This window comes from Gossypium arboreum, chromosome 2 (genome assembly GCF_025698485.1).
Source record: "Gossypium arboreum isolate Shixiya-1 chromosome 2, ASM2569848v2, whole genome shotgun sequence".
Classification (NCBI taxonomy): Eukaryota; Viridiplantae; Streptophyta; class Magnoliopsida; order Malvales; family Malvaceae; genus Gossypium; species Gossypium arboreum.
In genome coordinates this window covers 56849887-56876623 of record NC_069071.1, presented here as the reverse complement: position 1 = coordinate 56876623, position 26737 = coordinate 56849887, and the positions used below count along the sequence as shown (strand labels likewise).

At 35.0% G+C, this 26737-nt stretch overlaps 1 protein-coding gene across 6 annotated transcripts; it reads right to left on the bottom strand.

The window, feature by feature from the left end:
* Positions 1-596: 596 nt before the first annotated feature.
* Positions 597-25969, bottom strand: LOC108466916 (protein translocase subunit SECA2, chloroplastic). Of its 6 annotated transcripts, none has more exons than XR_008278455.1 (33): positions 25583-25969; positions 25334-25468; positions 25182-25251; positions 25029-25093; positions 24757-24877; positions 24342-24433; positions 24105-24170; positions 23890-23954; positions 23725-23812; positions 23454-23519; positions 23203-23318; positions 22804-22894; positions 22331-22414; positions 22136-22228; positions 21948-22043; positions 21753-21838; positions 21511-21589; positions 21245-21358; positions 21067-21162; positions 20935-20998; positions 20519-20808; positions 19372-19427; positions 10149-10266; positions 9957-10037; positions 9497-9576; positions 3082-3136; positions 2936-3005; positions 2629-2818; positions 2415-2538; positions 2006-2080; positions 1747-1934; positions 1136-1211; positions 597-1046 (listed from the first exon to the last, which is right to left on the bottom strand). XR_008278455.1 is itself a non-coding variant. In XM_053024803.1 (32 exons), the coding sequence occupies exons 1-31, from the start codon at positions 25763-25765 to the stop codon at positions 1770-1772; spliced, it is 3162 nt and encodes a 1053-aa protein (XP_052880763.1). In that variant the 5' UTR covers positions 25766-25969; the 3' UTR covers positions 597-1211; positions 1747-1769. The 6 variants fall into 6 exon arrangements, 4 of the variants coding, with proteins under 4 accessions (XP_052880763.1, XP_017622775.1, XP_017622776.1 ...); XR_008278449.1 differs by having other exon boundaries at positions 1141-1211; XM_053024803.1 differs by having other exon boundaries at positions 597-1211; positions 1747-1851; positions 1935-2080.
* Between the last annotated feature and the right edge of the window lie 768 nt (positions 25970-26737).

The following is a 26737-nucleotide window of genomic DNA, read 5'->3' as shown; positions in this document are numbered from 1 at the left end:
TAAAAGCACTTTCCATCTCTACTATTTTGATGCTCCAATCATGCACAACGGCAATTTTCAATGTTGAGAAATACATGCACTAAATGGTGGTTTCCAACTCTGATTACAGCTCTAGGATTTGGACTTTTCGAGTTAAAACTTAAATTATTGATTCTGGATTAAATCCGTTTATCTTATTATTTAAATTGCCACTTAACATAAACAATTAACTTCAATTTCAAAAAGGACCATCTTTGCTCATTTTCTTTTAACCTACATAAAATCATTTTGCTCTTTCTTAAAATACAATCTGCGACATTATACAAGAAACTGTGCACTAACAAATGAGTAAACTCTAATTTTTGGACAAGCTAAATCCGATAGCCTTAAACCCGGTTCTACTGCTCAATACCTTAAAATGTATTATTTATATTTAATTCATACTGAAAAAAAATAGATCTTATGGTTCCGTATGCAAGGAACTGGTTTAAATACCATGTAACATACAGATGCAGAATGGAAATAGATCATTACAGTCTCTAATACATAGAAGTAGAATCAATAACATTGATTGACAACATACACACAGCAATAGTTTAGTATTATTAAGTCGTGCATTTGAAAACATCAACTGCCAGTGTAAACTGAAATTAAGTCATTCAATTATTACTTCAATATGTTCCCAGTAAAAATAATATATATATATAAATATATATATATATATCAAATTTCCTTTCAGCGCAGCAAATGTAAAAAGTCCCATCATCTCAATTGTGTGCGCTAGTGTGTATATATGCACATATAAGCCAGAATGAACTTTGAAAACGTCAATGCCATTGTACAACTGATATACTCTTCATTGGAGATGAAATCTATGCTACAAGTGAAGTTTGCGTAGAAGGAAAAATTGCAGGATTATCTCAAAATCAGTGTGAAACTTGTTGGCCCAAACCACAGCTTTCTTGTATTGATACAGCCACAGTAGAACACAGGGAACCTTGTTCCTTTGAACTAAAAAGAATATCCACAACCTTGTCGGCAGACATTGTGCTGATCCCATTGGTCACCTTGCCCATCAATGAAGAGTATTTCTTCTCAAAGCAGACTTAAGCACTTGCATTAAGAATTGAGAGTAAAAATGGAATAAGAAACATACGATACCCCAGTCAGAATGATACTACTTGATCTTTCTTGGGCATACCATTGATGAGGTTTCATCTAATGGCAGTTCACTGAAAAGACCAGCACAACAACTATATCAATCAAATGCAGTAGATACATTCCCAGAGGGTGTACATAATCAAATATCCACAGCCACCAGAAAGGAAAATGGTCTTATGACATGCTATGTCCTCATTCTCATTCTGAGAGAGAGAGAGAGAGAGAAAGAGATACGTATATATTTAATCTTTTTTGTATGGTTTTAGTTGAGAGCTTGAGATAGTTTGAGATAAGTGATAGGTTTGCTTTAAGCAACTTGTTGACAGAAAAAATGTAGTAAGAGTTGCTAATGTTTGGTAAGGACTTATGTAAAAAGTATGTTTTTTAGTGTGTATATATGAATGAAGAGCTAAGTTAAACAAGCTATCCTAGCAGAAGAGGGTGATGTCAAAACCATTAGTGCATTCCAAAGAGAAAAAATAGCTGGGCCTAAGACTCCAGTTTAGATGCTAAGATAACAAAAAACTATAACCTTGAAATAAAACCGAAAGAGTTGTAAAGCAAGCTCATCTAGGAATTAATAGACAAACATGTGAATAACCAAACCTTAGCTTGAGCAACATCAGCTTTCATGAAAAAAATAGCTCTTGGGATTCCATAGGTGATGACCAATATTGCAAGAGTGATTCTACAGTTAACCTTCGTGTTGCACTAAGCATTGAGATAAAAAATCGACACCCATCAATTTTATATTCTTCAAGAGGATTTCTGTGCCCAAAGCTTCTAACATTTACCTGTCAAAGTCTGGCATAAGAATGCATCTATATTTGACAGTTGAAGATAACAACATTTTCAGATTAAATACCGCAGAACTCAGCCTATTCATGTTTACGAGATGATCCCTCCAGAAACAATCCAGAGTCTTGACAAGAACTGCTCTCTGAATTCCAATAAGAAGAAAATTAGCAGCAAAAAGGGGAGGAAATAGACAAGATCTTGGATGACATGTACGAGGCAGTAAAAAGATATTCTGAAAAATAAACAGATAATTAATAAAGTAGTTGAAATGGCTTCTCCAAACAACAATATATTTCACTTTATTAAAGCAAAACAAGTCAAACTCTAATACAGAATTACAGATATTAACTAGAATTTGGAAAGTGAAAAAAGTTAGGTCAAAGGAACACCAATCCTTGTTCCCACAATAACTGGCATAGGCTCAAGGCACGAATTTAAAAATTCCCAAATTATTGTTAACATGTAAAGCACCTGACCTCAATTTCTTTTATGTACGCATCATCATAGCCAGATTCTTGTACAATGTTCAAGTATGAAGCAATCAAGATATCCCCAAGGTATTTACGAAGAAGATTAGTTGTTGGCCGATACCTCCCATTCCTATAGTTAAAACACAAATGGCTATTATTCAGTATCAAAATAGTGTAGAACTAAACCAACTTAAAGATGCAGTATCATTATTCTACTAACTTCGTTGAATCATCAGAGCAAATAGCCAGCCATCGTTTCAGTGAAGAATTTTTTCTGCGGATTCCTCTGAAGCCATCTGGAGGTTTTGGCAAGTTTGGAAGGTGAAAATTGTCAACATCTACAGAATTTGATTCACGTAGCTGTTTAAGAGATTGGAATAAATCTTCCTCTGAGATCATCGCAAATGAGTCTGCAGAAATCCCATGACATAAGGAATTTTTTGATAGGTAGTAATCCTAATCCAATAAGTAATAAATATTCCAAAAAGATATAAAATAACTCAGGTGGTGCTTAGAAATAAGCTTACCATCCAATAGCTTCCCTCCAATATTGATGAACTCTTTCAAAAGCTTAGACAAACTCCAGTATCTTGGATGCTACATGATGAATTAGTGTGATTAGTCTAAAATGTTGAGCAGGAGTTGACGGCATCTGAAGAGAAACACTCAATACCTTCAGTGGATCAGCATTTCCAAAAACAATTTCATCTACAACTGCTTGCATGTACCTGTTAAACAACATTTCTATTTTAATGTTCAAAAGACAGATCAAAGCTAAATCTTTAAAAATAGTCAGATCGAAAGTACATTGACAAGCTGTATTCTGCCAGGCAACAAACTAATAATTGCCAGCGTGAGTTAGATATACATGTATAACATTTTACCGAACATCATGATACCACAGACACCTGTGTATAAAAAGAAATCTAGCGTGATACAACAAATAACAATTGATAAAATCTGACCAGCAGGAAAAGGTAGAAAGAGATATTAAAAAGCTATCACAATTATTCTCTACATGATATAACTGTTGTTTGTGATCAATTTATTTATAAATTCCTTGCTGGTATGGATTACTTAACATGCATTCTAGCTCCTGTGCCAACATAACTGAAATGAACTCTAATGACAGGGGAAAAAAGGGGGCAACCATGCAATTGAACCAGGAACGTCATTCTGCTCTGTTCTTTTCCTTTTTCATCTTTAAATTTTTTAGATGTATGACATACTCATACTGAACAACTTCCAAGTTACCTAGAATATCTGCCTTATCCTAGTCAAAATTGACTAAACACACCCTAAAAAGCAGTGAAGCACAATGAAACTATAATTTGAAGAACATATTGCCTGGTTTTACATGGCAATTTATGAAGGCCCTTTTCATCCCAAATAACCTATTTTCCAAAATTTGTACCTTAGAACTAGTTCAGATTCCAAGAAACACAATAGCAGGGTTGACTTGCTTTTATATTGATCCAATCCAATCTAGGGCTAAGTTCGGTCGGTTCTGTCAGGTTTTTTGGACTTTTTTGAACCATCCATGACAATCCAGTCCGGTTCTTGGTTTTCCCATATTAATTTTGGGTTTTGAGCTTTTGAACTTTATTTTGACAAAATGGACTTTATGTTATGACTTGGGCATTATTTGTAAAGTTTCAAAGTCTTTTTCATAAATATTTCTAAAAATAATTTTTCAAGTAAATAAAATATAATCAATAACTCTTATATGGTATCTTTTGAAAAACTTCTATATAGTATTTTAAGTTATTTTCACAATTTTAAATATAAAATATTTATTTTGTGCATCATAAAAATTAAAATTAATTAAAAATTAAATAAAAGTAGAATCTGGTTCGGTTCTAACTGTTTCGAACTTGAGAAACCAAAAAATATCCAACATAACAGTTTGGATCAATTTTTGGTCTCTCAGTTTTTCTTGCTCGACCCTGCTACCACATATACGCTAAAAGGATAAATAAAAGAGAGCCAGGCACCGTTCATTGGCTGCAATTTGAACTTGGGAAATCTACTAGGCTAGGTCACACATACAAATCTAAGCATATTAGAATACTGTTATGCGCCTTGGCGTAAGATCTAGTCACAGGTCTAGACGAGAAAGTATCCTTGCTTCGACCTATGGTTACTCAAAGGCAGATTCGTCTTTGACTGAACCCCCCTTCCCAAACTAACGTTTGTGATAAAAAATAAAACCCCCTTTTTATTTCATATTGGCAGCCTTTTTATAGGCTGTTAATTACAAAGGAAAATCCTAATCTAATTCCTAATTTAAAGTCCTAATAGAATTCCTAATTTAAAGTTTATAAGGAAATAAAAACCTAGTAAAACTAAAACTCCCAAAGAAATTAAATATATGTAGAATTCTAATTCCTATTCCTCCGTTGACATTGTTTTCCAATGAAAACATCTATATCATTACTCCCCCTCTCGGAGTTGAGCTTGTCCTCAAGCTCAAATTCAGGATAAGCTGCTCGAAAATTATCAATTGGTTCCCAAGTGGCATCTTCTTGAGGGCATCCTGCCCATTGCACTAATAGTTCCCACGACCCGATTAAGCCCGGTATTAATAATAGCTTGTGGAGTAGGCAAGGCCTTGCCATCATATACTAAGGGCAAGTCTCCTACCATGATCTGGTTGAGGTCCCTTGTATTCTTTGAGGAAAGAAACATGAAATACATCATGTATTTCGCTGCTGTAGGTAATTCAAGTCGATAGGCCACCGATCCTATTTTGTTCAAGACTTTAAAAGGACCAAAATATTTTGGCAATAACTTGTGATGCTTCATTTAGTTATCGTCAATTGTCGATCTTTGTTGAAGCCGTAACCAAACCCAATCCCGACTTTAAAATTCAACTCTCGTGCCCCAAATCATAAGTGGCTTTCATTCGTTCTTTGAGCTTGCAAGAGTCTATCCCGAGCATTGTGTAAAAGTGCATCCCTATCTTGTAGAGCCTTATCCACAGCTTCAATCCTTGTAGAACCAGCTGAATAGGAGAGAAGTCGAGGTGGATCCCTACCGTATACTAATTGGAAGGAGTGGCCTTTAGAGGCGGTGTGATATGAGGTGTTGTAGCAATACTCATTTATGGAACCCAATCGACCCAATCGTCGTGGGACGATCACTAGAGAGGCATCGTAGGTACATTTCTATTGTTAGGTTAACTACCTCTGTCGACCATCGATTGGGGATGGTATCTTTGAGGAAAAGCGAGCTTAGAACCACTTTGACGAAATAATTCCTTCCAAAACAGGCTGAGGAAAACTTTATCACGGTCTGAAACTATGGATTCAGGCAAGCCATGAAGTCGGAATACCTCTGCAAAAAAGACGGTAGCAACAGATATAGCAGTAAATGGATGGGACAAAGGTAAAAAATGAGCGTACTTCGACAGTCTGTCCACAACCACCATAAGTACCGATTTCCCTTTTACTTTGGGTAGACCCTCCACGAAATCCATAGAAATATCAGCCCAAACATGTTGTGGTATTGGAAGAGGTTGAAGTAAACCTGCGGGCTGTAAATTTTGCCATTTGTGGCGTTGGCATACTAAACAATGTTGCACAAATTCTGAGGTTGCAAGCTTCATTTCTTTCCAAAAAAAATCTTGGCGAAGACGATGCAATGTTTTCAATTCCCCTTTATGTGCCATAGCATGTATAGAGGAGATAAGAGTGGGAATAATTGGTGAGGTAGGTAAAAGGTACAACCTCCCTTTGAAGAAAATCAACCCATCTTGTGCAACCCAATCGGGCCCCAACTCTCCTTGTAGAATTCTTTGCTGGAGTTGTGATAATTCTGGGGAAGCTTCTATTTCTCGTCTGATGGCTTTAAGAATTTCAACTTGAGGGAATGAAACAGTCATGAGGTGTGGTAAGTCTTCGTCTTTTCTAGATAAAGCATCTGCAGCCCTGTTCAACTTCCTTGCTTTATATTCCACTCGAAAATCAAACCCCATTAGCTTGCTGATCCAATGTTGTTGTGGAGATGTCGTAAGTCGTTGGTCTAACAAATACTTAAGACTGAAGTGATCAGTACGGATGAGGAAATGCCTTCCCCAAAGATAGGGTCGCCAATGAGTCACTGCCTTTGCCAAACCAATTAATTCACGTTCGTAGGCAGCCAACTTAAGGTGTCGATCTGCAATCTTGCAACTGAAAAAGGCAATGGGGTCTCCCTTTTGCTGTAGTATAGCTCCAAACCCGCTGTCCGAAGCATCACATTCAACCACAAATTCCTCCGCAAAGTTGGGTAATTGCAAAACTGGGGCTGCTGAAAGAGAAGTTTTTAATTGGGTGAAAGCAACATCAGTTTCTTTAGTCCAGTTGAAGGCATTTTTCTTTAGAAGAGATGTTAAGGGTGCAGCCACTTGTCCATAATTCTTGATGAATTTTCTGTAATATCCTGCCAACCCAAGAAAGCCTCGTAGAGCCTTGGTAGTTTTAGGAGTTGGCCAATCGGTGACATCTTTAATTTTAGTGTGATCAACCTCGACCCCTTCACCATGGATGACATGACCGAGGTAGGTTACCTGAGACTCTCCAAAGAAACACTTGGATTTCTTTAAGAACAACATATTATCCGCAAGAGTTCAAAAACTAATCTTACATGATGCATATGTTCAGGTCCATGTTTTGCTATAAATTAATATGTCATCAAAGAAGACTAAAACAAACTTACGCAAGTAAGGGCGAAAAATGTCATTCATCAAACTCTGAAATGTGGAAGGGGCATTGGTAAGCCCGAATGGCATGACAAGAAACTCAAAGTGTCTATGGTGGGTTCGAAAGGCTGTCTTTTCCACATCAATAGTTGCCATTCTAATTTGAAAATATCCCGATTGTAAATCCAATTTTGTAAAATATTTTGCCCCATGAAGTTCGTCCAACAATTCATCCACGACAGGAATCGGATATTTGTCTTTAACAGTGCAAGCATTAAGCTCTCGATAATCGATGCAAAAACGCCATGACCCGTCATGCTTCTTTACTAATAGTCTTGGAGAAGAGAATGGTGATCTCTTGGGTCGAATGATTCCTTGTTGTAACATTTGGTCACTGCGCTTCTCAATCTCATCCTTTTGAAAATGTGGATATCGATAAGGCCCGACTACAATTGGTCCGTTCTGGTTTGAGAGTTATCGATGGTTACATTTGCGGTTAGGAGGTAACCAGACGGTTCTTGGAATAAATGCGCAAATTCTACCAGTAGCTTATCTAATACTATATTAGTTAAATCCTGTCCCTGTATCAAGCTGAGTCGTGGAACTTCCTCTGGGTGCTGCCCTTGCCAGAGTATCTTCTTCTTGTTTACTGCAAATTGCATAATTAAGGAGCTGAAATCCCATAAAATTGGACCAAGGGTACACAACCATTTAACCCCCAAAATCATATCAAACCCTTCTAATGGTATTGTATAAAAATCAGCTTGAAAGTTGTCATTGGCCACAACGAACTGTACTGATTTACAAATGCCAATGCAAGAAACCCGTTCTCCGTTTGCCACACATACTTGCAACCCCCTTTTCTTTTGTATTTTCAGTCCCAATCTTGGCACTAGACCTTCGCGTAGAAAGTTATGTGTACTGCCTGAATCAACGAGAACTAACACTGTTTTCCGACACCTTTCTTTGGTAGTTGCATAGTAGATGAATTGCAAGTTCCTCTAATGGCATGTAAGGAAATTTCAAGATCATCTACCTCATCATCTTGCTCATCTTCAATATCTGGTACTTCTATCCAAAATAGCCTTTTACATTTGTGCCCCATGGAATAAGACTCGTCACAATTATAACACAATCCCTTGGCCCTTCTTTCCGCCATCTCTGCTCGTGTCAATCTTTTGATAAATGGTGCGGAAGAACCTATTTTGTTGTTATTCCCTATTGGTTTCGTTGTTTGTCCTCCTCCCTTTGCAAAGCTCTTAGTTGTTGGAATAATGGAATTCTTGCCGGTGTTTTGGGAAGTGACCGGTTTAGATTGGTTTGAGATAACATCTTGGAAGAGACTTTTATTTCGTTCCAAAGCTCGAGCCATATTCATTGCAACTCCAAGGTTTCCGGTTGTTGCATCTCAAATCAATTCTAAGTTCCTCTACTAATCCGACAAGAAAAGGTTTACTTGTTGTCGAGGTTTAAGATCAATAGTCCTAGCCAAGAGTGATTGAAATTGACGTTGATATTCTTCACCGTCCCGGTTTGTCTCAAGTTTGCAAGTTCTCCCAAGGGTTATTACTCATAGGTGGCCCAAACCGACATGACAACACTCTAAAACGCTCCCAATCCAAATTTGCCTCCTCTTCCTCGATTTGATCAAACCACAATTGTGCTTCTCCTAAGAGATGGAATGAAGCTAAGCCGACTTTGTCTTCTTCGTTGGTCCGTGATTGCCAAAAAATTTTCGCATCTTTTAACCATCCTAAAGGATCACCAACACCATCATAAGTGGAAATTCCATCTTGGAGTATCTTGGCACCATGCCCCACCGTGTTGTGAATCAATTTCTTTTCTTGCCTCCACCGCTTTGCCTTGTTCTTCATTATTTTTTCTAAATTCTCTTTCGTTGTCTTTTGGACCGAAAGAGATAAAATCGCCATCTGCTCCTCTAATGCTTGTTGCCTTGTAGCCATTTGTTCCATAAATGCCTCCGACTTGGTCATCAAAGTTTTTCGTCACCCATGACAACTGACTCCGATACCAAGTTGTTATGCGCCTTGGCGTAAGATCTAGTCACAGGTCTAGACGAGAAAGTATCCTTGCTTCGACCTATGGTTACTCAAAGGCAGATTCGTCTTTGACTGAACCCCCTTCCCAAACTAACGTTTGTGATAAAAAATAAAACCCCCTTTTTATTTCATATTGGCAGCCTTTTTATAGGCTGTTAATTACAAAGGAAAATCCTAATCTAATTCCTAATTTAAAGTCCTAATAGAATTCCTAATTTAAAGTTTATAAGGAAATAAAACCCTAGTAAAACTAAAACTCCCAAAGAAATTAAATATATGTAGAATTCTAATTCCTATTCCTCCGTTGATATTGTTTTCCAATGAAAACATCTATATCAAATACTCACTGGAATATATGCTGTGAACAACTTTCATCATCACCCGTCAAAATCAATTGCCTGAGATCATAGACATGCTTTCTTTGAACCTGAGAAAAAAAGTCAAATAACTTAATGAGATAATTGATGGTTAGTCTTCTGTTTAAATTGAACATTCATGGATTTAGTTTCAGATTTAAGTTAACTCTTTCCTGGTTTATAAAATGAAGAATTCAAATGGAAATCAGTCACCGATATATCTAGTACAAAAGAGTATCAGTTAATGAAAAATAATGAACTAAATGTTGCAGTAACATCATTTCAAAGTACTTTGTCGATAATCCTTATCCAATTAAAAATCACACCAGAACCTACAAGATGGTCCTTTAAGAACTTCACCAACATATCTAGTCAAACTCTTATCAAGGCAAGATCATGTCAACTAGTTGGGCAAGATGTTCAAATATGGTTGTTGTTTCCAAGTGCATACCTCCAGAACTTCATCGAACTCAACCAGGCTCTTTCTTATGTTAAAGAAGTACTTCTCTGCATTGATTTGAAGAGCCAAAAGCTACAAATATGAAGTCATTGAAATCACTAATATGGAGAAGATGCTACCAACTTTTAAGGCTCTGAAATAGATAAGGTTTCTAGCTTTCAAATAGATGAGGTCAATGCATACCTGCTTTACAATTGCATCACCTTCAATAGGTATATCTTCATCATTTGTAATTTTCGAAATAAGCTTCACAGCCCACTCGGTATCAAAATTAAACTTTTGAAACATCTCATCTTGCAAGCTGTAACATCAATAAATAGAAAAGGTTATTCTAAATAATGCTAATTGTACCCATAAAAGACAAGAAGGATGCAAATAAAGAAGTCCATTATAGATAATTAAACAATTTAGAATTGAGAAGATAATGTAAATTTCAGTTACTCACTAAGTTCTCCAAAGGATTCACTTTATGGAAAGATAATAAGGGTGCACAATTATCAAATTCCCATCCCACAGTGTCTTTTGGTTATCAATAGAGCAATGCAAATTGTTGATATGTTGGTAGCTGTTGACATAATCTTATAATTCATGTGTAAAGATATTATACACCCTAATTATATGCTAGTCAATCCCTAAAATCTCTACACATCAATTATAAGATTATATCAACAACTATCAACATATAAACACAAATCATATCCTCTTCATGAGACATCACAAGAGTAAAATCACTCACCGTATAATATATGTTAATGACATAGTAATGATGGGAGATGAAAAAGAAAAAATGACTCAGCTAAAGAAGCAATTGACTCAGGAATTTGAAATCAAGGATTGGGGAAAATTGCAATATTTCCTGAGAATTGAAGTTCCCAAATTGAGAAAATGAATCTTTATCTCCTAAAGAAAATAGAGTCTAGATCTCTTGACAAAACAGGCATGATAGATTGCAAACAAGCAGAATCGCCTATTGAGAGCAAATCATCAGTTGCAAGAAGAGAGTCCATGAATAAGGAGAGATATCAGAGACTGGCTGGACAACTATTTATCTTTAGCACACTAGACCAAATAGAGCATACGTAGTTAGTTTGGTAAGCCAATTTAAGCATGATCCTCTAGAACTTCACATGCAAGCCGTTTTTCAGGTTCTACGCTACCTAAATCTGCCATAGTAAAGGGTCACCTTTTCTCCAAGCATGGTCATCTCTGTATTGAGGCTCTTTACAAATGCAGATTGAGCTAGTTCTCCAAATAATAGATCTACCTTTGGATATTACACATTTGTGTGAGGAAAACTGTTGAATATGTATATATTTTAAATTTATTTAGGTAGATAAATCTTATTTAGATAGATAAGTTTTATTCATATTTTAGAAATATTTTATTTTATCTTTTAGTAGTTTATTAGAATAAGGGAACTATTTTCCTTATATTTTAATAGTTTATTAGAATAAGGGAATTATTTTCCCAATTAAGATTAAGACTCTTTCTCTATTTAAATTTAGTCCTTTAATTAATAAACATAAAACAGTTTTATTAAAAGCTCTCTTGAAAACTTTTATGGCATCTGAGCTAGGTTAAATCTCTAGTAACATCATGGTTAAAACAACATTTACTGGAGATAAGAGATCCAACAATCAAACAGAGGAAAAGAGTTCTACCTTTGAAACAACTACTGAGAGTACAATGACTCAAAGGACAAAGGCGTCTCACCTTTCTTTTCAGCTAACATCTCACAAGTTAAATGGCAAGAATTATCTGGATTGGTCGCAGTCCGTAAAATTAGCAATTGATGGGAGCGGTAAGCTAAGTCATTTAAATGGAGAAGTCAAGCAACCACAGGTGGGCGATCCAAAGATAGCCAGTGGAGGTTAGAAAATTCTATGATAATTGCGTGGCTTATTAATTCCATGGAAGCATCCATAGGTAAACCTTTTCTTTTTCTCCCAACTGCTAAACATGTTTGGGATGCTGTAAAAGACATCTATTCAGAGTTAAAAAACGCTTTACAGATCTTTGAATTAAAAATAAAACTTTAGAAAGTTAGGCAAGGGGAAAAGAAGTTACTTTTTATTATAACGAGATGATGACTCTTTGGCAAGAACTGGATCAGTGTTATAATGATGAATGGGAATGTCCCGAAGATGGTGTAAAAGCTATGAAAAAAGAAGAGAATGAACGAGCTTATTTGTTTCTGGCTGGTTTAAATAAAAAATTTGATGAAGTAAGATCTCGGATCTTAGAGAAAAAACCGCTTCCAAAATTTCGTAAGATTTTTTTTGAGGTTAGAAGAGAGGAGACAAGAAAAAAAGTAATGTTAAGGCCAGGGTTTGAAGCTAATGATGATAATTCTACTCTTTTAACTACTAAAAATAATGATAGTGAAAAAAGGAAAAAACCTTGGTGCGATCACTGCAAAAAATATTGGGACATCGAGAAACGTGTTGGAAGCTCCATAGGAAACCGACAAATGGAAGAAAAAATAGTGGCAATGGTCGTGGTTCATAATCAGGGAATAGCAGAGCTTTCCAAACAATTAATGAAAATTATGAGGGTCAAAGTTCTCTGGAAAGGTCTCCATTCACTAAGGAACAATTAGAGCATCTACACAAACTTTTTCAATCACCACAATTTCGGATGAATTCTTCTATTCCTAACTCATCCAATAATCCTTCTTCCTCTTATGACCAATCAGATACTGGTTTTTCTGTTTTTTTCAGTGTCAAGCCTTGTAAAACAAACACGTCGATCGTTGATTCTAGAGCTAGTGATCAAATGACTAGTAGTCATTTTCTTTTTACAACTTACACACCTTGAGCAGAAAACAAAAAGATCAAAGTAGCAGATGAGTCCTTCTCAGCAATAGCGAGTAAGGAGCTACTAAAATTTCGTCTTCTTTGGTTTTACATGATGTTTTACATGTGCCAAATCTAGTTTGTATCTCATATCGGTCAATAAATTATCCCAATACTTGAATTTTCATGTTATATTTGACTCCTCTATGTGTAAATTTCAGGACAGTCTCGAGGAGGATGATTGGCAATGCTAAATAATTGTGGAATTTACTTTTTTGACGACGGCCATCTAAGTCAACCAACAACTACTTTATGTTTAAATTCTGTTTCTTATTTTGATAAGGTTATGATTTGACATTATAGGCTTGAAGATCCTAATTGTTACTATTTAAGATATTTGTTACGTAATCTATTTAAAAATAAAAGTCCATATCACTGTGAATTTTGTGAATTAGCATTATAGTCACAATTTGATGTGAAAATAGAAGTATTTCAGAGTGAATAATGGGGAATTTTTTTGTGACCAATTAGGTGTTTTCTTAATCCAACATGAAATAGTCCACCAAAGTTCTTGTACAAATACACCACAACAAAATGGATTGCAGAAAGAAAAAACCGACATCTTTTGAAAGTAACTAGAGCCTTGATGTTCATCAGTCAAGTACCACATTATTTTTAGGGCAAAGCCTTGTTAATAGCCACATATCTTATTAATAGATTGCTTAGTAAAACTCTTAACTATAGAACTCCTTTTCGTCTCTTTAAAGATAACTTTCCTAACTCTAAATTGATCACAGGTTTATCCATCCGAGTTTTTGGGTGTAGTGTTTTTGTTCATCTTCACAACTAAGGTAAACTAGATCCTAGAGGAAAAAATGTCTTTTTTGGCTATGCTTCTAATAAAAAGGGTTACAAATGTTATGATTGAATTGATAAGAAGATAATTGTTACCATGAATGTCACATTTGTTAAAACGCAATCTTATTTTAATTCTAATCTTCAGGCAATGAATTATAGTAAGAAAAATTCTATAATTGATCAAAAAAAGACTAAGAATATACAACATAGGGATTGTAATAATGGGGAAGGCGAATTTATGATTAACACAGAAATTAATAGTGTTAACGCTAATAAAAAGGAGTATGAAGGTGTAGAGTCTGATCATGAGAATAAAGAACAAACAAAGGAGTTAATTGTTTACTCAAGAAGAAATCGAAATTAAGAAAATAGAATCTACTAGATTTATCACCAAGAATCCGACCCGCAAAATCTTGTTAAAAGTCCAGGTAAAGCTCATAATCCAGCTAATGAATTTTCTTATTTAGATATTCCAATTGCTAAGAGAAAAGGTGTTAGAAATATTGTCAAATATCCCATGTCTAACTCTGTATCCTATAAAGCCTTATCTTCGACATTCTCAGCCTTTGTTTCGTGTCTTAATACTGTAAAAATGCCCAAAAATGTGAAAAATGCTTTACAAGTTCCTGAATGAAAGGAGGCTATTTTAGAAGGCTATTTTAGAGGAGATGTGCACTCTTGAAAAAACAGGTACATCGGAAATAATGGAATTACCTGTAGGGAAAAAAATAGTGGGCTATAAATGGGTGTTCACAACCAAATTCAAACTAAATGAATCTTTAGATAGATAAAAAGCTCGGTTAGTGGCTAAAGGGTACACTCAAACATACGAGATAGATTATCTTGAAACATTTGCTTTAGTAGCCAAATTAAATTCTGTTAAGAGTTCTTTTATCAATTGCTGTTAATCTTGATTGGTCTTTACAACAGCTAGATGTGAAGAATGTTTTCCTAAATGGGAAACTTGAATAAAAAGTTTACATGGATCCTCCTCCAAGTTTTGAAGAAAAATTTGGAACTCGAGTATGTAAACTCAAGAAATCTTTTTATGGTCTAAAGCAGTGTCCTCGAGTTTGGTTTGAAAGGTTCAATCAAGTTGTTAAAAGACAAGGTTACTCACAAGGGCAAACTGATCACACAATGTTCTATCAACATTCACAAAAAGGTAGAATAGCAGTTATTATAGTTTATCTTGATGATATCATTCTTACAAGAGATGATGTGGATGAAATAAGGCATCTCAAGGAGCATCTAGCATTAGAGTTTGAGATCAAAGACTTGGGTCCTTAGAAATACATTCTTAGAAATGGAAGTTGCTCGATCAAAGAAGGGTCTTGTAGTCTTTCAGAAAATACGTGACTGATCTTTTAAAAGAGGCTGGGATGAGTGGTTGCCACCTAGCTAACACACTAATTGATCCAACTGTAAAAATCGAAAATAAATAAGGTCGATTAATTGATAAATGGCAATACCAAAGATTAGTTGGTAAGTTAATTTACTTATCACATATAAAGGCCAAACATAGCTATCGCAGTGAGCTTAGTGAGTCAATTTATGCATTCCCCAATGGAGGAACATGAAGAAGCAGTGTTTTGGATTCTAAGATACTTGAATAATTCACCCGGAATGGGCTTATTCTTCATGAAACCCGAACAAAGAGGAATTGAAGTTTATACAGATGCAAATTAGGCAAGCTCAATAACAGATTGAAGAACTACATCAGAATACTGTACATTTGTTTAGGGAAACCTTATGACTTGGTGAAGTAAAAAACAAAGTGTTGTAGCAAATAGTGCAGAGGCTGATTTAGTTCAATGGCTCAAGGAATTTGTGAAATGATATGATTAAAAAAAATTATGGAAGAGCTGAGGAAACCAATAACTTCACCAATGAAGTTGTACTGTGATAGCAAAGCTGCCATTAGTATTGCTCACAACCCAATCCAGCATGACAAAACCAAACATGTTGAGATTGATACACTTTATCAAGGAAAAGATTGAAGAAGGCCAAGTTTGCACTTCGTTTGTTCCTTCAAAATAACAGATTGCTGACATACTCACCAAAGGGCTCTCTAAAACAAGCTTTGATTTTCTTGTAAGCAAGTTGGGCATAATTGATATATATGCACCAACTTGAGGAAGGGTGTTGAAATATGTACATATTTTAAAATTATGTAGGTAGAGAAACCTTATTTAGGCATATAAGTTTTATTCATATTCTAAAAATATTTTATTTTATCTTTTAGTAGTTTATTAGAATAAGGGAACTATTTTCCCTTATGTTTTAGTAGTTTATTAGAATAAGAGAATTATTTTCCCAATTAGGATTAGGACTCTTTCTCTATTTAAGTTCAGTTCTTTAGTTAATAAAAATAAAACAGTTTTATTAAAAACTCTCCTGAAAACTTTCAAAACCTAGTCACTTAGAGAAGAAAGATGCAATGTGTAGCTGCTCGATCAAGTGCGGAAGTAGAGTACAAGGTTATGGCTCAAGGTGTCTATGAGCTTTTGTGGCTGTGAAAGGTATTCAAATAACTAAATTTGCCAAAAAAAGACGAATTATCCTTAGATTATGACAACAAGGTCACCATTAGCAAGGGTGAGCAAAATTCGATTCGATTCGAAAAAATCAAAAAAAATTTTAAATTTCGAGTTAATCGAATCGAATTATTCGAATTATTCGAATTATTCGAGTCAACTCAATTAAGAAATTTCGGATTTCGAGTTCGAGTTTGAGTCGAGTTAAATTTTTATAATTCAAATAACAGATTAGTATAAAACCCTTTTGGTCCCTATAAATTTTGAAAATGAGCAAATTGGTCTCTTAACAAAATTACAAAAAAAATCAAAATAATTTTAAAAATTGAAAATAATTTTAAAATTCAAAATATTTATAAAAATTCTAAAATATGTATTTTAAAAAATTATAAATTTTAAAAAATCTAAAAATATATAAAAAAGTTGAAATTTTCAAATTTTAAAATTTTATAAAATAATAATTTTGGAATCTAAATAAGTGATTAATGATTCAAGTTTATCATACTAAAATATCTTTATTATTATACTTTAAAAAGTTTTCAAATATATATGGTTTCAAATTTATGTACTCTAACATGGAAATAGTTATATTGTAACAAGATTTTAATTTGATATTATTAATTTTTCTAATTTAACTCGAACAATTTCACTCGATTCGACCAAACGCTCACACTTAATTCGAGTTATTCAAAAATCCAAATAAGAAAAGACAAAACTACGTTGTTTTGATAAATGTTCACCTTATCTAAAGTTAAAAGTCAAAACTATCAAGTTAAAAGGCAAAACTACATTGTTTTAATAAATTTTTACCCGGTAGTCTTACTTTCCTTCCTGAATCGCCCCACTTTCCCTTTTTTCTTTACTCAAAATTAATCTAAAAGCTTGTAGTTCGTCTACAAGTTAAATAATAGGTCCATGTAAACGTAACATTAAGTATAAATAATAAGATTCGTTAACTCGACTCAACTCGATTCAACTAAATTCAAAAAAAAAAATCAAATTGAGTTCAGTTGCTAGAATAAGATTCGTCAACTCGACTAACTCAAAATTTTTTGACTCGATTCGACTTGACTCGATCGAATACTCACCTCTAGCCATCAACATAGCGCAAAATCTATTGCAACATGATCAAACCAAACACATTGAAATTGATCAACACTTCATTAAAGAAAAGCTAACTACTAGATTCTTTTAACTTATTGCATTTGACATTCGACAAGCAAGTAGTTGACTTTTTCACCAAAGGACTTGCCAATAAGATCTATTTTGGATTATAAGCTGAGCATGTGCAATATTTATGCACCAACTTAAGGGGGAGTGTCAACTAATTGACAACTAACAATATAATTGGCAATGTATATAGCTGATCTCTAAGGCTTTAATTAGATTCAATTAGCTTATGTTTAAGGATTTTAGTCATTACTAATTTCATTCTCTTCCTATTTTGTGTATATAAATAGCTATGTAACTTACTCACTGAAATCAACAAGACAAAAATTCTTCTCATATTCTTCTTTTCTGATGCCCTTTCTCTGCTTTTAACACTTTTGACTCCAATTGAGCTAATTTAGTTTATGATAATAAAAAAACCGACTACTGGTTTTGTGGTTTTTCTTGGCAATAATCTTATTTCTTGGGCTTCATGAAAGCTGCGAGCTAGAGATCGCTCTTCTACTAAGTTGATTATTGTGCCTTGGCTTGTGTTACTCCTAAAATTCTTTGGCTTCAACCTATGTTTCATGAAATTATTTCTCCTCTTCATCAGTCTCCTCAATTGTTTACGATTTGGCTGCTACTTATTTAATAGCCAATCATGTTTTTCACTCATGTACAAAGCATAAGGAGACAATCTTTCATTTTTGCAAGATAAAGACCCTTGATGTTTGATATATTAGCTCTCATAAACAGATTGTTGATGTTTTGACCAAGCCCTTGCTTAAGTCTTGGCTTTAAGTCCTTGGAAAGAAGTTGATCGTGCGATTCCCTCACTCAACTTGAGGAGTGTGCGAGATAATAATATAATGTAAATAGGGCTCCTATGTAGATAGACTTTGTAAATAGGATTTCTTATGTAGATGGACTTCTCCTATCTTGTTCAATTTACCCTAGTCACTTATTCTTTTCTACGTGCATGTGTGTGTATATATACATAACCTTATTGTTAATAATAATAGGTGAGCCCAATATTATCTTTTAAAAAGGCCATCAACAAGAGTGATGGTGGCTATTACATGAGAATCCAACTAACCCCAAGAAATCATAATCAAATTATTGTCACATACTATTCATGTATCTCTCAAGTGATTACCTCATTTTCATATACATGGTGCACAATTTTCCCTCTATTAGTTATTACCCACTCTGAAATCAACCCTTCAACCGCTATTCCCATTGGGCACAAGAACAAACATTTCAGAGATAAGGCTTTTTCCTTGATATGTCATATTTCCAGTTGACCGCGTGAACCATATTACACCACACGTGCATTTTGTAACCATGTGGTGAATAAGATCCATGAAAATACAATAGCCCCCATTATCCAATGATGCCTTCTTCGATCTCCACCTCCCATTTTTGGCACAAACATCTTTCACTATGTTGCATCTTTTACAGAAGCATATTACACCTCTTCAACTCACTTGTACAAATTACTTTTAGTGCATTTCCTGCATTTTATGCTCAATTAATGCAACGCAAGTGCAATTTGGTTTTCAGATCCACTCATTTCTAATCTTATTTTTTTCACTTCTACCACTACCTTGGCCAACAACAACAAAAAATAAAGAAATCACTCTAACCATTAACAATTAGTAGTCCAGGGAACGTTAGAGCAGAAGTTTCACCTCAAAGCATCAGTAGGCCAAAAGAAGACCTAAAATAGTGGGTCAAGGCTATGAATAGAACTACACTAGCCCATAACAAGATACAAGAGGTTGAACTGGTACTGACCTAAGTTACAGATCTAGGCCATTAACTGCTGAGAAAATCTCTTCCAATACTGAACTTATTTTTTTTTCCTAATTTCATACCAGATTGTCTTGTATCTAAATCAGAATGGATTGGAAGGGCTGATATTTGCATGATGGAAAAGAAATTCATTTAACCAATCCCTAGTAACTGGGCAACACTAGCCCAGTTAACTTTCTTTTTTAAATTTTTTTGCCACAAAAGTCATTTTAGTCTTAAATATTCAAATAAATAATAATTGAACACTACCTCACCATAAACCGTGTAGATCCAGGATCCCCTTGCCTTCCTGCTCGACCACGAAGCTGTAAAAAACCATCATCATTGTTATGTTAAAAATTAGAGCCATGTTTAAAATGCAATAAATAGAAAAGAAATAAAAGATACTTTTTAGTTCTCTCTACCCACAGCCCCCCAAAAAAAAACCAAAATAGAACAAAAGATGGCCCTACATGAACAAGGTTAACATTATTGCTTTTCATGTAATATTTTAACACCACATATTATGCTGCTGGAAGTACATGCTCTCAAGAGTAACATGAAGTGATTCTCAAAAGAGGGGAAAAGAGTATGTTCATTGACTAGTCAGACCATCAAATTTTAGATAGTTCACTGCATCCCAAAGTTTCCAATTTCAAACAATTTGTCAACTGACAATGCATCTTTAATGAATTGGGCATAATTAGATCTCATAGAATAAAGCTTATGGCTCCAACATATACATGCACGTTTATACATGTATAATAATAGTCCGTATCTTGTAATTTACATGTTACATTTGTGAACAAAAACATCACTGAACTGAAAATTTCAGCCTTCTCTGGCATTTGCATATACAGTTACATCTAGATTTCAATCTTCCTAGAGAAATATAATTGTTTGGCATGGCACATATGAAGTCAAACTATCATCAAAGTGAATCATGGGGAATACAAGGTGCATTTTGAAAGTACATGAAATATAATGACCATGGTACTGTATAGATAAAGTTTTACTCCACAGTAAATGCTTGCAGCATTTGACCAACAAAACAATATGTTGAGTGATTCAGCAGAAAGAAAGAAAATCATAAGGGATGACCGACAAATAAGTTGTACTCAATCTAGCAAAGCATCTAACCAGTACTTTTATCTGGATCAGCTGATGCAAATGATCAAAGGGAACTACCATATTGATCCTTAGGAAATCAATTTTCTAAATTGGATACTTTGTCACTTTGTTATGGAAGTTTGAGTCTCCATCTTCCAATAGCAAAAATTGATGCAATTTTCTTAAAGCAAGATACTTCAGAAATGTCTATCAAAAAGAAGATAATTCAGAAATGCTAACTAAATAATGGTTTAGAACTTTAGATGTAGCATAATTACTCAAATCTTTTCTGCATTTAATCACTTACCTGATTATCTATTCTACGGGATTCATGCAAAGATGTACCAATCACATGAAGCCCCCCAAGCCTTTTCACTTCAGAACCTTCTTTGGTGCAGTGTACTTCACAATCTTTAAGAACAGATAAATAAGTAATCGCAATATAAGGGCCAAGAGGGTACATCTCAGACTGTTCATCAATAAGCTTCTGCAGCTCTTTCAAAGGCTTTAACTGACTCATTTCCACAGATTCTGAAATGATAGATTTTGCCTCCTCATGTGTCCAGCTCTTTCCTTCACTTTTGCCAACAAATTTTGCTGTTTGATTCACATTGAAAGGAAGAGTGGTATCAGAATAATTAAATAAATATTCCAACATCACTACAAAGAATGTATATTACACAGAAAAATCAAGCTATACAGAAAGTTTTAAGAATCACAAACCCATTAAAGCAGACTTAGCTAGCAAAGCCATTGATGATGGGCCAACCTTTACCTTTGAAAACACCTACGCCAAAAATCTCGAAGAATTAAAGATTTATTTCTTACCAACTAACAGCGACAAGAAAGAATTACCTTTCTTGAAATTGACATGTCACTGACTTCAATACTAGGAGCTTCTCTCGTCAGAAATGAAAGCAAGCTGTCCTCTATAATTTCTCTCGCTAGCATCTTGATATGGCACAAGAAGTGGTGTAATGTCATTTCCTTATGTATTTCGCATAAAAGAAAAAGACTTCACAACCACACTTACTTTGGGATTTCCCCCAAGAATAATGTCAGTTCCTCTGCCAGCCATATTGGTAGAAATGGTTATAGCATATTTTCTCCCAGCTTGAGCAATAATTTCAGCTTCCCTTGCTGCATACTGATAGAATAGAGGGAAAAAAGAAAATTGCTGGTGAACGAAGCTTGCATAAACATAAAAGGTAAAATGATTGATGCCAAGGAAGAACCCTGCACATACGGTAAACTGTTCATCCAACTGCAAGGTATCATTGAATTAAAACAATAACAAACCTTGGGACGAGCATTCAGGACACTGTGAGGGATATTTCTCTCCTGCAGCAGATCTGACAGGTGTTCAGAATTTTCAACACTGCATCAAGAAGGTGATAGATCATATCTAAGGATGTTCTTGTTTTTGAACACTCTTAACAGATAAAATTTGACCAATTGTTGAACTTTCTATACAATAGCAAGAATAAAAAATAAGAAAAGAGGAAAGGATATATCACAATGACGGCTGCTAGAGAATTTACCTAGTGGTCCCAACTAAAACTGGACGCCCTTGTCTAAACATGTATTCCACTTCTTGACTAACATATTCCCATTTCCCTCGAGCAGTCTTAGAAGAATTGACAAACCAAAAACAACAATAAAAAAAAATAGTAACAAACTAATATTAAAAAAATATAAACACTATTAAGAAAACACTCAAGTATTAAATGTCCTACGGCAAACGCTTGTATGGGTAAATCTTTACGAATATTTGGAAGATTTGTGGGCACTTCAATAACGGGCATCTGGAACATTTTCAAGAATTCCCTCTCCTACAAACAACAAGTTTGCATTCTTTTTTGAGTTGCATTAAAAAAGTAGAAATGGCCAAATATAGCACATGAAATCCACTTATCATCCATACTTCTGTTTTTGCAGTCCCGGTCATTCCAGAGAGCTTGGGATAGAGCTTAAATAGAGACTGATAAGTGATTTGAGCCACCACAACTGAATCAGCCTAACAAATATAGAAAATTTACAATTTTGAATGAGAAAGTTATAATTTTTATACTTGATATGGCTCAAGATGAAGTTAAGAACTTTCAGATATCATATCTACCTGAATCTTCAAACCTTCTTTTGCTTCTACAGCCTGGTGAATCCCTTCAGACCATCTCCGTTTTTCTTCAACTCTGCCTGTCAGCTGCAGATTCTCATAAATGTTTAATTGCCATCACAAGGAAAAAGAAATACTGCTAAACATACAAACACCAAAAGCAACAATTTTTACTTTTTCCGAAGCTTTAGCCTTGAACATAAAAAACAACATGATAAGGTTCTACCTCAAGTAAGGGTTAATGAAATCAAATGTATTTTCGACATAAAGAAATCATTAACTTTGCTCCTAAGAATGTTTGTGATGGATATATAGACATGATTAAAGTATCAACTGAATCAATTCTAAAATTTTGATTTGTCTTTAGTGGCTAGCTAAACAGTTTGCAGGAACCAGTAATTACATCCAAACATGGTCAATGGAGACGTGGTGCTGCAACAAAGAGACTGAAACATCAAAAAACACTACATAAAAACCTCGTTGATAATGAGAGCTTTCCCATTTCTGACAATGTATTGGACATCCCGCCGATAAAATTCTTTAGCTTTCAAAGCATTCATCACAAATCTGCAACAACATAAATTTTAACATCAAATAATTTGTGGATTGGATCACATTCAACCACTAGAGAACCAAGTATCAAGGTAGAGAGAGAGTGTGCTAATATACAACAAAGGAAAGAAAGATATCAGATTGAAGTTGGTCAAACATTTTCTTTTGGGGCCTTTTATGTTTTAAAAGTAACATAAGTTAATTAACTTGAAACAATAGTTTGAGAAGTTGCTAAAAAGGAAACAGATATTCAGAACAAAACGTGTAGTACAAATTGCTTATCCCGAGAATAAGTACAAAAGAAAAAAGGCCAACAATTTCACCTAGCCCAGGGATCATTTTCATCCCATAGATCATTTGTTTCAAGAGCCAACTCAGCAAGTGCAATTCCTTCCTCAGTCAACTCCACTGAATTATCTTTAAGCTCAATGTTATAATGCTGTTACCAGAATTTACATGGAAACTACTTTAGCCGTAAACTGTGTGTAAAATAACAGTACAAAATTACATTGGCAGCTTGATGGCAACAAATAATATGGTTTAACGAAAGATGAAGACAACCAACTGAACTCACCAGAACCCTCATTAGCAGCTCAGCTACTTTAGCAGCAACAGGATATCGCGCATCATCTTTACTAGCCTGGAACACAATAGAGAAGAGGCAACAGGCTATTACAAGCTATTTCTACAGCTCTCAATGTCCTCCCAACATTTCCAAAAATTTTCAGAGGCAATCAGTTAAACAGTTTAAAATAGGTTTCAGTAATTTTGTGAATCAAAACATTTAGTATTATTCGTGGAATCAGAAAACAGTTAATAAAGGAAGAAAGATTAGTTTATATTACCTCACCACTTATTAACAAAGGATTTCTTCCTTCATCAATCAGAACAGAATCAACTTCATCAACAATTGCGAAATGAAATGGTTTTGGCCTGTTTTCGTAAGTCTATCACTAGTAGTCCATTAAAAAAAATCAAAGACCAAATTGAAATAGCGCTCTGGGACATACCATCTCATCACAAGTTGATCACTGTTTCCAGCAAGATTATCTCGGAGATAATCAAAACCTAGTTCCTAAAAAATGTTCAGAAATAATGGTATGAGAAACATGATATATGGCATAGCATGGCATGGGAAGGGAAGGAAAAAAGATGGGCTGCAGGGAAAAAAAATGCATCAGCAGTAGTCACATTCAATTGTACCAACCAAATTAGGAACACTTACCGAATTGTTGGTGTACGTAATATCACATTGGTAGTTGATTCTCCTCTCTTCTGCTGTCATCCCCTTCTATATATGCAATCAAAACAGGCAAAAACTATTACAATTAGAAGTATATAAGTATGTAAACAGTTACTGAGATCTGCTTCTCATGCATAAAGAAAATAAATTGTTCAGTGGTTGACTCTCCGCAAGAATGACACAAGTTTAACAACATTCTGCAACTTAGTAGACAAATACCTGAATAAGCCCAACTGAAAGACCTAAGGAGCGATGAACACGACCCATCCACTCAGCATCACGTTGAGCAAGATAATCATTCACAGTTACCACTGTTAACAACAAAAGCAACGATGTCAAATTAACACATTACCATTTGATTAAAAAGAACATTAAAAGAGTAAAAAGTTGTGACCCAAAAATCCTGCAACAAAAGGGAATTCAAAGGACTGCTGAGAATCTAGTTAGAGGTAAACCAGATGAAAAAGTTGTCCCTTTTTTAAATATTTTATTAGATCCTTATATCTCCAATATCTGACATACACACAAACCTGTGAGCCTCATAGTCAAACTTTTAGAATATCAACAGAAACAATAAAGAATAACATCTTTAGATTAATTTCTTTTCCAAAAAGAGGAAGAATGCAGAGCATACCATGGACACCATCACCAGCCAGTGCATTAAGATATGCAGCTAATGTGGAGACCAATGTTTTTCCCTCCCCTGTCTTCATCTCCGCAATAGACCCATCATGAAGCACCGCTCCACCAATAATCTACCAGTAAAAGATCTTTAGATTAATACCTGACTTCAAAATGAATTTTAAAAAGAAAAGATACCTGTATACAGTGATGTAATCAAAGATAAATGACCGCACAGTCATACATGCTTTGGTCTTTAATCTTTATACATAAAAAGATCAATACCTGCACATCAAAATGGCGCATGCCAAGTTTCCTTTTTGCAGCTTCACGAACCACAGCAAATGCCTCTATATAACAATCAATAAAAGAAGCATTAATTGTCATACAAATTTCATAAATCAACCCTCTGAAACAGAAGCATTAATAAAGACTAACCAGCTTGAATATCCGAAACAGCCTCTCCTTGGTTCAACCGTTTCTTAAACTCGGAAGTTTTAGCAGCCAACTACAACAAACAAGCTTAGTCCATCATCCCAATGACCCAAACAAAGCAAGCCAAGTACTTGATTCTAAACAACCCAACCAACCTGCTCATCAGATAGCCTCTGAATTTCTGGCTCGAGTGCATTAACAGAGTCGACAAGACGATAATAGTCCCGAACAACCCAGTAGTTTAAGCCAGTAAAATCACTCAAAGTCTTCTTAAAACAACCCACCTTCTCCTGAAACAAAACAAAGGGGGGGCGTCAAAAGTGAACAGAAGCAACTCTGCAGAAACATAAAATCAAACAGTTGGTCAGCAATTGGGAATGGTGAAAAATGACGCAGAAGAGCACCTTGAGAGATGCAGCTATAGGCGGTTGTACATTAAAACGATGTCCTTGAAGGTTGGGAAAAGAAGGGAAAGACGAAGGGAAGAAGAAAGGAGAATTGGGTTTTGCAGAGGGGAGGGTTTTAAGTTGAGTGCGGGGTTTGGGGGTGAGGAAAGGAGCGTTGAGAAGAGAAAGCGCAGTGACCATTTGAGTTTCAGCTGAAGTTGCCGTTGGCTTCCCCTATGAATTTTAAAGATGATAGCAGTTGTCTAGAGCATGCCCTTTCTGGCACTTGCAGGTTTTGGGCTCTCGGCTTTCCTTCCACTGGCGAGTACTTTCGTGTATTTGCTGGGTTTTAGGAAAGAACCAAGTGTTCGTGCATCTTAATTAATTAGGTAAAATGCTGCCATTAGTCCCGTTATTATATTTAAGTTTCAAATTTATTCCCTATACTCTAATTTGATCAATTTAGTCTCTATATCTTTTCCAAAATTTAAAATTTTAATGTTGAGTGTGGTCCTAAACAATAGCAATTAAATCTATTAGATCAAATATTATCTCTCTCATATTATAAGTGAGTTATGAATTTAATATATGCTCTAATTTATCATTTTAGTTCTTATAAATTTTGAAATTTCAATCTAATAATCATTAATCCATAAACTAAAATAACTTTTATGAATTTTATGTAAAAATAAAAAACTAACATGGCATTATACTATAGAGACTAAGTATCAATATTGACAAAATAAAATTCATTTACACCCCGTTCAATCAAAGTATTTCTGTTGGTGCAACACAACCTTTTTCTCCAAAGTCTTGGGAATCTTACTGCTTGAAATTTTGTGGCCAAGGTAGTCATTTCTCTCGTCGGGGCGGTGATCCAGGGCTTGCCTACTGGTGTGTCTGGTTTGGTGTTGGTTCGTAACCCAGCTTTCAAGCATTCATGTAATCAAGTCTTGGATGGTCACAATGCAATTGATCATCCTATGTTGCCGAAGGGCTCCCTCCCCAAGACAAACCAGGTATGAGTTTTAGGGATTTAATGTTCAATAAGAGTTGTGCTCCCAAGCTTTCGTGGGTTGATGTATTAGGATCTGACTTTGATCATAGGAGTTGGGAAGAAAATAGAGGCTTGAGTTGGCCTTCGTTAAAGATCATTGAACAAGAACATATTGA